Raw genomic sequence first — 17,677 nt, forward strand, 5'->3', positions numbered from 1 at the left:
CAGAAGACCGACCTAGAGTTGACATCAATATTGTCGTCCATATCTAAACAAAATGTCAACACACATGGATCGATTTACCTTCTAAATACCAAATACTAAAGAAGGATTAACCTCAACAATGTCATACTGAAACATATAAGAAAAAGACTATGTGGTTATGTGATCAAATGCTTCTACTGCAGGATGATAAAAAAGGAAGGACACCATATCCTTGAAATAGAGGAGATAATTTAACATAAACACAATATGACTAAAACGAGTGTCTCTTTATGTAATCAAAGTTTATATAACGTCAGAGTTATATGACCAGCACAGGTAGACATGTATTTAAATATCGTGTTTCAAAGACAAGAACAAAACACATATATACCCCAAAAACCAAACGAGAACGTAAAAACTAATCAAATGTTCAATATAGTAAAATAGTACCACAGCGTCCGTACACAAGGCCAATTCGATGCTCAACCGAAAAACGAAAAATTGATAATTGGAATCTAGGGTGACACAAATGACAGGTACAACGAACCCCTTCACAAAATATGAAAGGATAAAGCACGTGTTACCCAAGAGTAAGCGTTCCGAGCACCAAATGTTGTACCACGTGTTACCAAAGAGTAGGCGTTCCTAGCACCATACGTTGTACCACGTGTTACCAAAGAGTATGCGTTCCGAGCACCATATGTTGTACCACGTGTTACCAAAGAGTAGGCGTTCCGAGCACCATACGTTGTACCACGTGTTACCAAAGAGTAGACGTTCCGAGCACCATATGTTTTACCACGTGTTACCAAAGGGTAGGCGTTCCGAGCACCATATGTTGTACCACGTGTTACCAAAGAGTAGGCAATTCGAGCACCATATGCTGTATCACGTGTTACCAAAGGGTAGGCGTTCCGAGCACCATATGTTGTACCACGTGTTACCCGAGAGTAGGCGTTCCGAGCACCATATGTTGCACCACCTGCACCCCATGGGTAACTCGACATGATTAAAAGAATCCTTCTCTTCCTTGAGGATGTGACAGAGAAATCTCCGATCCGAGGGATGATTCTTGATTGTCTAACCCGAGGCTTCGAGAATATCATCCCGCGGGTCGGAGATTTCTCTGTCACACCCTCAAGGTAGGGGATGATTTTTTTTCCCATCTTTATTTCACAAATCTACATACAAGCGGTGTTGTATGGAATGCGTGTTCAGCAAATCCAGAATATTCTGCACAATAATATCTCCCCCTAGGGGTGACAAGCTGATCTTTTTCGGCATAAAAGGGAGACACACCTGTCAAGGGTGGGAGAAATCTACTATCAACGTCAATAAACGATTGCAAATACAAAGTTTGAAAATAACCGAAAGCACTGCCTTTGAAAAAGTTCACAATAGAGCTATTTAAATGCCACACAAGATTTTGCAACACGTTCATTATGATGAGTGGTTTATCATTTGCGAAAAGATTGATTTGGCATAATTTAAGTTATTTCGTGCAAAAAAAACAAAAGTCTTTAAAAAAAGAAACAAATCACATTGTTATCATCATCTAGGTTATTTTTATTCATATTATACAACACCACTTTTCAGAGAAAAACATACATAAAAAACAATAGCACTTTCAGAAAAGAAAATATAAGTAGCAAATCATAGCTATTTATAAACAAAGAAATATAATATTTAAAGATGAAGATAGTAAATTACTTAGTTTATCTATTCTAGAATACTAGCTGTAAATCAATGAGCGAGAATGAAGGTTAGGTAATACCAATCAGATGAAAACAACTACACACGGTAGGGGAATGCAATGATATACTTATTTACATAATGTTTACAGTAACACTTTGGGTTCATCAAACTCAATTCCTTTAATCCGACAATTTCGTTTTGAGGAATTAATCTTAGGATTTTTTCCCTATTCTGATGACAATTATCGTAAAATGATCCGGAAAATGATTTTGTTGTTTTCAAGTTTTACTGTAAATTATAAGAAAAAAAGCAAGAAAAATTCATACTGTATTTACAATTAAGCTTGCCTTGTCCTCCTAGTATCACGATATGACTGGGGAAAACACAATACGAAGGTTAAAGGTGCTAGCAAATTATCTATGAACGGAAAGGGTGAACAAGATATGTCATATTTTTAAAATGCCATATAAAGTAAGGAAGGATAATTCTTTATTAGTGTGATTATATTGTGAAATGAAATGTTGTTATTTCGATTAAAAAAATACTTAATTACTGTAAATAATTTTTGTTTCGCGAGCATTCTTTTCTCTCGTATATTTAGATTTGAAGAATGGTTCCAAAATTCAGTGTTCACGAAAATCAACTGATGTATAATATGCAGATCATGTAACAGTAAGTGACACACCAGAGTGTTTTCAAAATATAATGTTCAAATATGCTGTTCGGCTTGTTTCTGATGCATCTACCTGAAGATCATCGGGAAGTACAACTCAATGAATGCCGAAAAAGCGTCTTATATTTTAATATCAACTTAAATAGTGACGTCAATGAACATGAAAATGAGACAAATACGGGAGGAAAGCGTAATGTAAGGTCAGGGTGAATGGTCTGGTAATGAAAATGATAATTGAACGCATTGGTGAGCATAATTATATTCAAGACATAACACGGATGTTTGTTTTCTGCTCTTGTATAACAAAATTACTCAATACTAATTTCAGTTTCCTCTTTTCTATTCTGTAATATCTTTTGTAAATTATATTTTGAGACAATTTAAGAGTTTTTAAAACAATTCGTTATATATCCACTTAAACAGCAATGCTTGTACAAGAAAAAACGTCTGTGACAATATGCTCAACTATTATTGTTTATGGCGGTACTGTAAGGTTGGGTTTATCGTCAATATAGGCTCATGTATCCCATCCGTGGGTCCAACTGTTGAATTTCTTGTTTAAGACAGCATCAAATACCTAGAAAACAAAATCAAAACAAAAACGGATGAAAACATATTCCTCGAATTTTCCTAAGTATTTAAAGTTAAAAAATGTAAGGATGGATATAGGCTTTGTGGCAAGACGATTCTATACAAAAAGTATATTCCGATATAGGCATTTACCAATAAAAATCAAGAAATTTCGTTCACCCACCATTTTCACATTATGAGCGCAGAAACTGGCTACTGATTGCTCGTGAAGATATAATCAAGAGTCAAATAAATTATTCCTGCAGTAGGCATAAATAGTACAAGGCAAGTATATCTGTAACTTACGTCTTGGTTGTAGGGTTTTTCGCGGGTTGCTTGGCCATTTCGATGTGCAGGCACCCTTTCAAACTCTGAGTAAGTACTGGAGTCAGTTACTGTCTTCCCCATAATCGTGTTGATGGTAGCCAATTTGTTGTTCTTCACCTCTCCGCCCATTTCGTACCAACCTTTGACCTTCTTCAGTTTGGGTTTCTTTGGAGGCTGTGATTGATGAAGGCCAAATTTGGTATTAAGGAACATGGATTAATCCTGGTGATATCTTTAAATATTTCATCCAGTAAAGGAATAAATAAATACGGACAGAAAAAAACAAACAAACATGAAAACCCGAAGGGCCAACCAAACTTACTTTGAACTAAATATTATTACAACTAAAACAAAATATAAACAAAAATATAAATACAAAAGTAATGTTTTTATGTAGGTCGAAACAATGTACTCTCCTCATGTGAAAACTATGATGGTGATAACAAAACAATGCACATTAATGAACATTACAAACAAAAAGATCTTTATATCACAAAGGGGTTGTTGCTTTTGTGCAACTATAAATATTAATGATTTGTTCTTAAAGCTTATACAAACTATTGTACGGAAGTGGTATGTGCCAATTGGGGGCCTTAAGTTTTGCACGGATACTCTCATAAAAATAGTAATACATACCGGTTTAGGGCCTGCTTTGGACTTAAGCACTAGGTAGTTGGTTGCGTGGGCGAGCACTTTCACTGTTGACGTCTTCTTCCGTTTCCGCTGAAATTGGTTTTATTTTACAATAAGAAGACATTAAGATAGAAATGCCCGTTTGTGACTCATGTCATTCATGACAATTATTAATGGAGTTGAACGGAAGGCATACGCATATAATTCTATTTATATATTTGTAAAAGAGACAGTACTCCAAAAATGAATGTCACTTCACCATATAGCTTTGTTTATCCTTTCATGACTCATTGGTGATGCTAAGGGTCTAAGAGGTTGCAATCCAAATTGGTTTTAAATATTGTTGAAACGGTAAAAGGAGATGTGTAAATCCCCTTAATTATTAGAATTAATAATTAACTACATTCTGAATTAAAATTGATCACTCGTTTACTTCTTGACTGGGCAATGAAATATTGACCCTTGCATTGTTTTCTTAATTGAATGTAACAGGGCTAGATAATATGTCAGTTGAAGGTCCATGTCGAAAAGGTCAATGTCACGAGGTCAAGGTTACATCAGGAGGTCAAATGTAATCAAGTCATGATGACGAAGTGATGAACTCTTTACTGACTTTATAAAAAGCTGTTTCATGACTGGACATCGTGTCGTTCTCACTACTTTCGGTCAAGGTCGAAATAATAACTTTGCGGTCAAAATACTCACTGTTTCTATTTGATTTATATCAAACCTGTTAGGTGAACACTAATACTTCCTAGTTGAATTTTAGCATTTACAATAATGTTTTTTATATATAACTAAAAAAAAACACTACATTGTATATCAAATGATAGTGTTTTTATTGAGGTGAAAGAGTTGATGCTGGTATGTGAAAATGACCTCTCCCAATAGTTATCGTGAAGAAATTGTGCTTTCATTGCAGTGAACTGCCATTATGTTAAAAAAGTCACATAATATCCTGATTAAATTGTGACAGAAAACGTATACTTTGTGACAAATTCAACACACAATTACGTGTGAATGGCTAAGCATTAGCAATGAAATATCGTAAACCCTTGATTGTGATCAACACTGTAAGGTATAGCCCGACTAATCGGTTTACTAAAATAAATCCATGTACGAAGTCCATGTACACCATCTAACAGATCTGATACGGATTATAACATAAAGTACATATCTCTGACTAAAGAAAACACTAATTTAGCAACTGACCTGGTCCCTATTAGAAACTAGCACCAGCTGTAACAAGCGTCAATCATGTTACTTGGGTTATAAGTTATTTCCCTTTTCTCACTTAAGTTATATCAACATCACTTTGTTAGGTATCAAAAACGCCATCATTTCATTTTACAAATCATGAAGGATTTGTTAACAATTTGATAGATGTGGAACGCTTTGAAAAGTAGGTGAACTTCGGAGTAGGTTAAATACTTCGTCAATAAAACCATGAACTATGTTCGAATGACCTTTTTTTTCTAAGTAATAGAAACTTTGGTACTTTCAATATTCTTTTCCTCGAATTTTGATTTTGTTTTGAAACCGTTTATTTTAAATAAAGATTAAAAGCAAACTGAATTTGATCTTGATCTTGGAACAGAAATCATTTTAAGATGAAAGATTGTTATCACAAACGTTTCGTTAATAATTTCTTAAATGTTAATTAAATAATAAAAAGACATCCACAGCGAGCTTGATATTTTGTTTGAATACGACTTTACACGTTTTATACACATTATTTATGTTTGAGTTGAGTTGAGGTTTTTTTTTCATTTAATTTCAATTTAACTTTATGAACTTTGAAATCACATTTCAATATGGTTCATAGTTAATTTCTTGAAATCAATTTACCACATCTTGAGCTGCTGCAACATTATTCGGACTCATTCTCATCTCTATATATGCTAAGTGGACAAAAAGCGTTGAACCAAGACAGAAATCCGACTTTTACAACATATTATTTAAAGGCATACTATGAATTATAATATTATTTTCGTGTGTATTATAGCTTTTAGGAAATATGCATTTTTTTCAATAAAATACATTTGGTGCCAAACTAAACAACGTCTTTCAATGTTTCCCATTCCATTGCTAAAAAAATAAAAAATAAAAAAAACAAGTTTTAACCATTTAAAACAACTAAAAAGAAATGTAATGAACATCGTTTTAATCGAATGCAACAATAGATAAACAGAACATATGATAAACAAGTTTGAAAGACATATCCTCATTTTAGGAATAAATGAGTACGGAATGTGGAATGAAAGAAGAGTGTGCTGTTACGAATGGCCGCTACAAAAGCAACATTATACAGGAAAAACATAATTATCTCACAACTGTGGAAATATGATAGATTTCATTACATTTTGATATCTTATGATTCAAAATAATCATAAATATTCATAATGAGATATATATCCAACGAAAGTTTATCCGTCCTTCATCAGTATATAAAATGAATAGTATTTAATGAAATATTTATATTCTTGAAACATTTTAACATTGATGCATGATTGTTAGCGATGTAATTGAAGTCATATTGCTTCCCCTAGGAGTCCATATTACTAGCCAAATCACTACAGTTTAAGCTAATTGGACATTTTCTCTAGACTAGTAAGTACCAAGCAACTAGTCGGTTCACAAATGAAGGAGTGATAACCACGGAAAGGACTTTATTATTTATTAAATTGAAAAGTAAGTCTGTCTACGTAATTGTCAATCATGTAATTGAGCAGTACATATTCCACAGGTATCTAAACCCGAACATAACCCTTCTCCACAACACCTCAAAAGCACCGACAAATATCGTATCACAGAAAGAAATGCAGGAATCATTTCATTGAAATGTTTTCCTTAAAATGTTGTCTCTCTTGGAGGCATTTGAAATTCATCCATTGAATCCATTCTAACTTGTGTCATTGGGGTTGGAGGGGCATGTCTAATTCCCTTTTTCTTCTTGACCCTTGGAGATTTCTTTGCACTGTTCAGGTTTAAAGGCGGAACCATTGAAACGGGTCTTGGAGGGATGGGTCGTTGTTCCTCCCAAAATGTTGCGCGATCATACAGGTAATCCAAACCATCTTTCGCCTGAGATTTCAGATCGTCTTCAACGTTTCTTCCTCTAGATGATTCTGTGAAGAAGAGATAACAGGAATTGAATTAAAATGCAAAACAATAAATAATTATTAATAAAAAAAACAACTTTTAAGTAACAAAATATATAGAGGATCTGGCGAACAAATATGAAAAATCCAAAACGAGTATCATAAATCTAATATGAAGGGAAACGAATGACAGATTCTTTTTATCGTATAATACAAAATAAATTGTATAATTGTGATCTGAAACAAATATTTTGCATTTGGCCGCCTCTGACACGTCACATTGATTGTTCCTATTCGATTGTGACGTCCCGGAGTGATATTACACATGTTACATATGTACATAAACATAATTTATGTGATGGCTTTAGGACACTGCATAACACGGTATTCATATGATAAATATCAATTATGATATTATCATGATTATCTTTTTCTTAAAAAGAGAGAAAACTATTTTTTCATATTAAGTTTCGTCTGTACCTTTCAGGAACATTGGCTATTCGAAATGTTTCACTTAACAAGTTTAGTCACAAAAGAAAACAGTTAAACAACCGATGAATATAAAAATATATCATCTGGACAGCGAGTTTGAGGGTTGACAACGCTTATATTGTTGATACTTGATCACAACAGACACAACAATGCTTTACGTACTGTTCACATAGTCGAAGTATTTCTTGTCTGTATATAGTTCCTCAAGAAGTTTTCTCCATCGGTTTTCTGACATATTGCGTTTGTGCTGAAATTCAAATTCTTTGAAGTCTCCTCCAAACTTCTTGAGAATATCCGTCCACAATGTAGGCTTGGTCTTCCTGTTGACACGTTGAAGAGGAGGTAATGGTTTTAGTTTAGGATCCTCATAGAACATTGGAATCGGATCTCCTTCTAAAGTAGGACTGTTTTTATCTAGCCAGGCGTTTACTTTCCTTTTCCGGAATGACTTGAACGACATGGGTTGTTCGCTCCTTTTGCCTTTTGTTTTCTTCCGTTTTTTCTGTAACAAAATGCTCATTTCAAACCAAACTGTCAATACTATTATTTAACACTGATAAATAAATAATGGTGAAATGCTAGCATCAAAATGGAAAATATGACATTTGATAATACTACGATAAAATGGTTTACGTGGCATGTCAAAATGTTTTGAACATACAATGTATTTATAAAAAGCAACTTCCATTTTAAATTGAGATCAAATCTAATTGAGAATTTCAAAGGCTTGATTAATCAAGATTAATAAAATAAGTACATTGCGCACTAAACTGGTGACAAAATGCAAATTAGTGAGATTTGTGAGAGACACCATTCTGTGCAAATGATATAAAAGGATAGATGTAACTTAAAGCCGTCAATGTGGTGTTGAAGTTAATTTTCCTCATTCTTATGGAATTATTCCAGCAGAAATCCTTAAAATTCCGAATTTCGTCAATTTGAAAGTTATTTCTTATCGTAGCTGCAATCGGCGTTCCTTTGTTCTATTTTCGATACCAACCAAAATATTGTCACGTCTCTCTTTTTTCCCCAAGTCACCTTACACTATAACCAGTATATTGCGCAATGTTTCTTCAGTAGCATTCAACCAGGGAAGGGTTCGTAAACTAACCTTTTCAGTTTCTTCTTCAACACCGGTGTCTCTTAAATTTGGCAGAATCAACCGAGGTCCTGCATTTTCAAGGCTCTTTTCCGTATCCAAATCCCCTATCATCATATCACATGATATGATGCCACTAACGGTCTCTACGTCATCAATGTCCTGGAGACAATAAAGGTCACGGGGTTACCGGGTTTCGCGAAGGGAAGGGATACAGTGGGATTTTACTGTGTAAAAACCTAATAAAACTTTCAAAGACATGTAGCACCGCACTTCTGTTCCAACGTGCAAGTTATTGCTGTGTGATGAATATAAATACGTTGAATATTGATTAATATTTTTACATTAATTGTGTTAAAACACACTTTATAGTTTTGTGTCATTAATAAATAATTAATTAGTTTGATAAAGTGCATACTGCAGTTTAAGTGTGTGATAGAGTTCATAAGTGTTTTGAAGTGTGATCCATTTCTTCATAAAATGGTATTAAAATGCATTGAAATATGGATTCTTGTTAATCCGGATTCAAATTGTATGGATAAACATATTTTCGGCTAATTTTAGATTAAACATAAATAGACACATCATACATGTGCAGCCAGACGTCCGATAACGATAAAAAGGAAAAAGGAATGTCTATATTTCTAGGTATTTTACTTTAAAATATATCCGGATTAACCTGTTCCAGTGTGATATTGTGATCTCTTACCTTTTTTTTCTTCCTTTTTCGTTTAACTTTCTCATCGTCCGTCTCCTCGAATCGAGCTTTCCTCCTGCTGTCACTAGGAGAATCGTCGTCCTCCTCTTCGTCTTGTGTTCCATTGAGATAGATAGTCAACTCCCGCCTGTTTGAAGCTTCTCCCTCTTCGGCATTATCATCAGCAGCATCATCATCAATATCCTCGTACTCGTCATCGGTTTCATACGTATTTGATTTTCCTTTCTTTTTCTTTTTCTTTCCTTTCTTCTTCTTCTTTTTTTTCGATTTCATCAGGTCTTTTACTTTTTTCTTACTAGCTTTGTCCTTAGCGTCACCAACTTCGAACTCATCCTTTCCGTCTCGTCTCTTGCGCATAGTCATGAAGTCTTTGGCATCAATCTGTATCGATTAAACCTTATACATTAAATGATCGACCTTTCAATCCAAATGTTCAAGTTTTGCAATGAGATAATGCATAAATAACATAAGCTATAATACTATAAAATCTCGATAAATAAGCCATGTTTATTAAGTTTTTTGTAAGAAACCCAAGGCTTATATTCAAAGTTGGCTTATTTTCAAGGTTGTCTTATTTTCGAGGTAGTTTAGACAAGTAAGCCTGTCAAGGGCCTCTTAAGGTTTCGTTTAACGCATATAAAATTGCTCCTTTTTTCCAATTCTTGCAATTATAAACCATGTTATGTAATAATTAATTGTAAAAGCTATTTAGATCGACAGGGAAAATGTGTCTCTTAGCTGGAGTCCTATGCATCATGACCGGCTTATTTTAAAGATGTTTGACTGTAAAGAATCCAGTGCTTATGTTCAATGCCGGCTTATTTCCAAATTAGACTTATTATTGATATTTTAGGTTATATCAAATTCAGATATCTGGAGTCAGGAAGCCAAACAAAAATATATGGTAAATATTGTATGATTGTAAAATCATACCATGTCCTGCCATCCGAATTCGTCTATGTACTCGTCATCACCAAAACCCTTCAAAGAATAGTATAACATGTATTTGTAAATGGAGATAAACATGTAATGGTAAAACTTAAATCATAATTAAGATGTGTCAGTGATAACCAATTTTGTTAGAATGAATAAATCAAATGAACAGTTACTTTTTGTCACTAAAACAACAATTAGGTAGCGACCGGATCGTATGATAAAACTTCAATCTCCTATAATAGGAATATCCTTGAATGAAGAAAACAGAAAACGGCTTACTATTTGCCATTAAAGACGCAAATTTGGAGTGATAAACTAATTAACTAACAATCTCATTAATTATTTTTGTGGGGATTGTCTGACGATTCTGTTTTGGTGAGTCCTCCTTGGTTAAATTTCGAATGAATATCATATATGCTTACCTCGAAGTTATCCCTATCCAGTATTTTGCCCGTGACCTTGGGATGTATGTTGGAGGGAGTGAGAAGTTGGTCAGGTGTATACATTAGTCGGTCAATGTCGTACTTTGATTCGTCCGGCAGACCATCTGATAAACCCTCCTCTAGATCTTCCTGCTCTTTTCTCCGCCTTTCTTCTTCTTCTTTTTCTTTCTTCTTCTTCCACCAGAACCAGATTGCGAAGAGGACGATGAGGAGGATGGCTAGAAGGAGTACTATGACCCCAACGATGATTCCGGTCGATGCAGTACTCGTATCTGATGGAGCTTCAGTGGTTGTAGTGGTTGTAATGACAGCTGAATAAAAACCGAGGTTGTATTTCAAAGAAACTGGACGAAATGACGGCAACAAGTTATGAGGGGGAAATAAAACAGATTACATAAAACGAAAGACTTTAAAATTATTCATCAAGAAATTAATGCACTTCAGTGTTTTATTTCTAGTCGTGCAATAGTAGTTTAAGTAATCAAAATGAAAGACTAATATTCTTCATGAAATATTTAATAAAAGCAAAAGGCAATATGTGACCACACGAGTATTATTTAATACCAGGCTTCATTCAATGAAGTAATCGAATGTAATGTAAAGTGGAAAACAGGTGCAATGGCGATAATAAGTGTGGAACAAATACATCTTGCATGAACTTACGACATGTGGCTGTCTGTGTGAAAACGACGGTGGCGCCTGGTGAGTTGACCGAAGTGGACGTCTGACCGCTATAACATCCGTTTGGGTACTGAGTGGCGTACACAGTCGTCGAGTTTGTAGATATTACCTAGGAAACAAATATTGAAACTAGTTTTCAGAAAGTATAATGTATTTTTATGAATGTTTATTTTACCATAATTAATGATTATTTTTCTAAAGCTAAGTCACTTGCAGCAAGGGGAAAACAAATTAAACACAGGCGCAAAATCATCAATATAACTTTTCTTAAAAACATCCTAAATGACAAAAGTGCTTAAACTACATATTTCTTTTAGTTTAAAGATCGTGTTTCATTGAAATTGAAATCAACTTATTTTTTTAAAAAGTGAAAATTCCGTTATCGATATAACTATCGACCCGTTAAGACAACAATAGGAACTGCGGAACCGCCAAACAATATAAACAGGAATTAAGGAGACACCAAAATAACAACAGGAACTGACGAGACACCAAAATAACAACAGGAACTTGGAAGACGTAAAAATATTAAAAGGAACTTGGAAGACGTACAAATAACATCAGGAACTTGAAAGAAGTCAAAACAACACTGATGATCTGGGGAGACACTATCATAACAAAAGGATCTGAGGGAAAAGTAAACAACAACATGGTATGGCAAGACACCGCAAGAACAACCGGATCTGAGCGGACACAAAAAGACAGGATCTGATAAGAAGCCAAAACAGGAACTGAAGAGACACCAAAACAACAGCATGATCTTGGGACACACAAGAACAAAAACAGGATATGAGGTGACACAAATGGAACAACAGGATCTGAGGAGACCTCAAAAACGACAAAAAGAACTGAGGAGACACCAAAACAACAACAAGATCTGAGAAGACACAAAAACAACACCAGGATCTGGGAAGACAAAAACTACAACAAGATCTGAGAAGACACAAAAACAACAAGAAGACCTGAGAAGTCACAAAATCAACAACAAAATTTGAGAAGACACAAAAACAACAACAAGATCTAATGAGACACCGAAACAAACTGAAAGGCAACACAATGCGGCATAATGTTATTTGGAAAGGTGTTCTTGCGAAATATATTGTACACGTCAAATAAGGGAAAGAATGTAAATCACTAAGGATCCTATATACAATAAAGATGCCATTTAGCAGGTTGACAAACCCATTTATATTCTATGCTTACATAACAGGATAATCTGTAGGTAGTACTTTGGTCAACAGAGGTATCCCTATTATAGACAACGAGATTGGTATAGTCGCCTACTGTACTGTAGTGTAAACAGTTCAGCTGTCCTCCAGCTGTCAAAAACAAAATTATACCAGAATCAAATTAAAAGGATTAAAATGTGGGAATATGAACATATGACCATATATTCTTTTAAAAAATGTATTAGAATTTTATTCATTACATGTGTTTGGACATATTGTGTCCAATACGCATATAATATCAATATCAATGGATTTCCATATTACAATCCAAGGCAGTCATTGTGTGCACATGCGCCATGTATGGAAATTTGCAAGTACGATAAGTCCTAATGACTGAGCTGTTTGCAACAAAAAGCTATCAAACAAAATTGATAAGTTCACTTTTGTTTGACTAATAGATTTTGCAACATGAATAGTTATTATATAAGTTTATTTTTCGGCTCGTGAAATAGGAAATTCAAACAAGTTACCAGATCCCTTGGTACGTAGTTTAAGCATATATGATTAATAATATTGGGTAAAACAATCAATGAAGAAAGGTTTCTGACAAGAAATAATAATAAAAAAGGAAGTACAAAGTTCCAAATTATTATTTCCAATGCTGTAACGTTAATTGGTGTTTACCTGAATAAGCTTGGATCTGAGTACAGAGTGTAAGGTTGAAACTCATAAGAGTGGTGTCGGTACAGGTGTCTAGTTCAGTACTATTGTTACACACATTTCCACTTCCAGAGTCATACTCGTACGAGTAGTATCCTTGTAAGTCTGTGGGGCATGTAATCTTTTCCGTGTCGATGGAGCCTTGTAAATAAAAAATAAAAAAATGATTCGTAAGCTGTACAGAAATGCGATTTAAAGAAAACTTTAAAACACCATTACAGTAAGAAACCAATAGCTTTTGATAAAAGTAAATGAAATTAAGGTAAGACATACCACTGCATCAATTATACTCGCGAAGAAGAGTTCCAATGAGAGTTATTTAATTAAGAGCAATCTCATTTTTTATATGCCTTAAGCCCAATATACTGGACATTTTTTACCTTTGTCTTGATGCTACGTATTATATCATTCCTTGGTAACAATATCGATAAAGAGTAGGCCTGGAAACGTAAAAATTATAAGTCCGACCCTACGATTTTTATGGCATACTTCTTTTGAAAAGTTCTTTAATAAATATTTCACAAAATTGACAACGGTAATTACATAGTTTAATTTGTTGGTTTCCTTTCACAACGTTAATCTAATTCAAAATATGATGGCTAAAGAATGAACGTAACAGCGGTTGCACTTTTAAAAGTTAGTAATACATACAGTATGCCGAAAATGAATTACACTTAATCATGTAGCTAAAAAAAATAATCGGGGGAAAAACTTCAATACCCATACATATTCAATTTTTTGTACTTACCATCTTTGATCATGCGAACATCCGTCAAATTTGTGGTGTCAGCGACATCACATACTTCTGATATTGATGATATGGTCTTACCCTCTAGAAAAATCTTAATCCTCATATTTCCGGCGTCACTGAGTTCGGCTGGAATGAAAATGAATGTAAATCTACAAGGATTGATCTTCACTTGGACAGCGTATACGGTAGTATGAACGCAGTTGGCAACGGACATATTAAAAGGTGTGCGTTAGAGGTGTTGCCAGATGTTGAAGTAATGGCTGTCATCGGACAATTATCTCGCTGAAGCGTGAAATACGCCATATTGGAAACAAATTTCAATCCGCATATCCTTTGTTCACTGCGTATACGATTAGTTCACACAGCCAGTGTTTACTAAGGTCAAGAAAGGAGAGATGTAAATATATAAGAATACACCTTTTTTCTTTTTAAAAGAAACCTGATAATAGGAACATTTTACATATTATTAATAATAAATATTACGACGGTTATATTGATTGCATATACTTCCAAATTTTGTAAAGAAGTTATAAATTTTGTTGAAAAAAATCCGCAAAATGATAGTGAAATTACGAAACATGTTCGTTTCATTTTAATGACCCATCAATTAAATAATGTAAAGTTTTTTATCTATGTCATCTTTAATAACACTATTCTAGTTCCTAATTTTCAATAACAATAGTTGATGATATTGTGTTGGTGGGACATATACATAGCTGTCACGTTTAGATATTTTTCAAAGCATGAAAAAAAATTACAAAAAATCAAATAATTAGCATTTAAGACCTAGTATTAAATTCTTTTAAAATAGCTCAAAACTCAAAAAGTGACGAAAATAAAGCAAATATAATGTACCTTTTTTAAATGAATGAATTTACTAACTAGCGGATTTCTTTCAGTCAGTTACAAGATGGTTCAAAGTGTCAAATTAAACAGCAGGATATTCTGTAAACACCAGAATACAAGCATTTCCCCAAGTCGATGAGAAAATATATTCCTCAATAGTATTCATTGACACACCGAAGCAAAAGTAAAAACATCATGAACTTACTTGTCGGTTGGTAGAATGTGTATTGATTGGTTGACACCTCTGTCATTTCCATGCAAATGAAGGCTTCAAATGGGAGGCCGAATCTGTAGAAAAGCTCCGACCTAACACAAGAAAAAAGATTTAAAACAAAAACCCGGTCAAACGGACTTCCTTCACATCATAAGCTAAGATTCCCAGGGTGATATTGTTGAGGCGTTGAATAAACAAGGGATATTAGTATAATAAAAAACAAACACAAAATGAAACTTGCTTAAATAATAATAAAATGGAAATTAATAATAAAGAAAATTATAAATAGATTTTAAACTCAACATTAGGGCTGTCACAATATATCGGAAAACAGGTATATCGCAATACACGGGTATATCGTATTGCACCACAAAACAGAGATGAAATATTGCTGCATCGCAATATTTTTTTAAAAGCTTATTTTTATGTATCTCATTTTGCTTGGTAATTTAACTTTGCAAAATACTACAAACTCTAGCAGATATGCCAATACGCATAAAACAGGTTTTTAATAGTGGTGTAATTAGTTCAAATTTTGTAATCGATGGTTGGTTCGACAAAAATCTTAAATCTATGTGATCCATATTATATATAATTAAGGTTGATAACAACTTATCATAAAATCGAGCACATCTTTCCTATGACAATATATCGGGATACGTATCGCAATATATTCATTCTGTATTGCAATATACCGTGATACACTCTTCGCGTATTGTGACACCCCTACTCAACATTCAGAAGAAATTAATGTGTGCTTTTAGACAAAAACAAACTATTTTGCTCTTTATTTCAATAAATATATATAAATATATATAAGCAATGAACCATTTTTCTAGTAACCCGTTCTACTTACTTGCTGACATACTGTGTCCCACTGCTTAAATCACAGGTGAAAGTAAATGAACCGAATGTATGAACAGCCAGCTTGGCCATGGTTGTACTAGTGAAGTTAAGAGTGTCCCCGCTTGTAGTGAAGAAAGAGCCATCGTGGAGGTTTGTGGGATATGTACAGGCGCCATCTACATACAAAAACACAACAGTAAATAACAAAACTTCCATTGGCTCTTCTGCTAATGACGAATACGTATTATTTTGGGTTGATATTGATGCTTTCTTGGCCAAATTAATTTGACCTAGCTCTACAGAAACTTGCACGGGAGGATGCATTCACATTTTTTCCCTTGATAATTCTTCGTTTTTGTTTTGTTTTTTTCTAAATATAGCACAGAGGGAAATAATATGGTTTTATTTTTGAACTCGATTTATTGCTTTATAAGTAAATAGTAATTGACTTCAAATGAATAAGTAATTTTCCAAACACAAAATACATAAGTGGTACCATATACCTGCCTAGCCTTTAACATTCCGTTGAAGATAAAAATTGGAGAGTTACCTATTACGAGTAATTGTCTGACTCTGTCTACGATATTTCTATTCGTATTGTAATTATCAGTACATTTTGTATGTAAATCCTCTTAATGAAGACAAAGGATGATAAAATAGACTAACATCAACTCGATTTACATTACTGGTGTCGTCGATGTAGCAGAAGACGCTTATCCTTCCGGAACACGTGGTCTTGGTTCAACTTGTACTTTTGTCAAGAATATCTGTATAAATGTTTCCTTTATTCATATTTTGCCGATTTTGATTTCGAGTTACAGTTTTGTTGATACAGGAGTATTCTCATGTTTTCCTTATTCACAATCTAGTCAATTTTACCAAAATGCTTTAAAAAAAAAAAATGAGTAAATATCCTTGAATTTTATTTTCATTTTTTTCTAATTTAAACTAGACCATTTCATCCGTGCCATCTACTACATTTAATGAGATCTGAAACACATTGTGATAGTACTTATTAGGCGCTGGTTCGAACTTGGATTATTGTTTAATCATGAAATGTTATACGAACGGTAGGAGAGAAAGGTGCACCTTCTTCATGTCTTTTCTTGCTTTTCCGTACCCATATCATTGATATATTGTATATCAATAATTACGTTTTGAATCCTCCTAGTGATCAAAGCAAAGTTATGCCCAATTAAATATGATGCTTGATTTAAGTAATGTTTAATCATTCGACTTGAACTGATCAGTCATAATTGTAATTGAAACATTGGCTCATACCTTAAAACTAATCAAGGGTCAGTAAAAGAATTGTAATAAACAAAACGAAAATTGGTTCAAAAGATTAAGGGGTTTTGGATAAAACAAATTGGTTTGTATATATCATTACTGGCTCCCTATTAGTTACTGTATACAGGGAAATTTTCGGTAAGAATATAATAGACATAGTAATTAAATGTGAAGGGCGAATTTAATATTGGGCGAAAATAGATTTTTACTGTCAGAAGGCGAAAGTTTTACTGGGCGAAAATGTCCCCGTTTACAGTAACCAGTACTCAAGTAATATATATATATATATAAGGGATAACGATCATTCCCTTCTGTTTAAACAGTTGCTTTGACCATTTGAATTGCCACCTTTATCCCCTCTGATGAATCCAAAGACAGCTTCACGGTTGAATGTGATTTATTTCATGCATAATGTATCTTTCAACGAACTTCAAAGGTGGCATCGTCCGTGTGTGTCTTACGTTCATCCCCCCCCCGACCCCCCACCCCCACCC

General features: G+C 33.9%; 1 protein-coding gene across 3 annotated transcripts in view; it reads right to left on the minus strand.

The window, feature by feature from the left end:
* Positions 1–1,605: 1,605 nt before the first annotated feature.
* LOC110440309 overlaps positions 1,606–17,677 on the minus strand; it is a 17,434-nt gene continuing 1,362 nt past the window's right edge. The window contains exons 2-13 of one of the 3 annotated variants that reach the window (XM_021483295.1): positions 15,904–16,069; positions 15,039–15,139; positions 13,985–14,113; positions 13,201–13,377; positions 12,551–12,666; positions 11,330–11,456; positions 10,646–10,977; positions 10,221–10,268; positions 9,279–9,668; positions 3,881–3,967; positions 3,224–3,418; positions 1,606–2,924 (exon numbers count right to left, since the gene is read on the minus strand). In XM_021483295.1, the coding sequence (XP_021338970.1) occupies positions 2,865–2,924; positions 3,224–3,418; positions 3,881–3,967; positions 9,279–9,668; positions 10,221–10,268; positions 10,646–10,977; positions 11,330–11,456; positions 12,551–12,666; positions 13,201–13,377; positions 13,985–14,113; positions 15,039–15,139; positions 15,904–16,069 (1,928 nt within the window). In that variant the 3' untranslated portion in view covers positions 1,606–2,864. Of the gene's footprint in view, positions 2,925–3,223; positions 3,419–3,880; positions 3,968–6,030; positions 7,006–7,632; positions 7,973–8,581; positions 8,732–9,278; positions 9,669–10,220; positions 10,269–10,645; positions 10,978–11,329; positions 11,457–12,550; positions 12,667–13,200; positions 13,378–13,984; positions 14,114–15,038; positions 15,140–15,903; positions 16,070–17,677 lie in introns of those variants that run through there. The other 2 variants (XM_021483292.1, XM_021483294.1) reach the window with 2 other exon arrangements.

This window comes from Mizuhopecten yessoensis, unplaced genomic scaffold, assembly GCF_002113885.1.
Source record: "Mizuhopecten yessoensis strain PY_sf001 unplaced genomic scaffold, ASM211388v2 scaffold11179, whole genome shotgun sequence".
NCBI classification, from domain to species: Eukaryota; Metazoa; Mollusca; class Bivalvia; order Pectinida; family Pectinidae; genus Mizuhopecten; species Mizuhopecten yessoensis.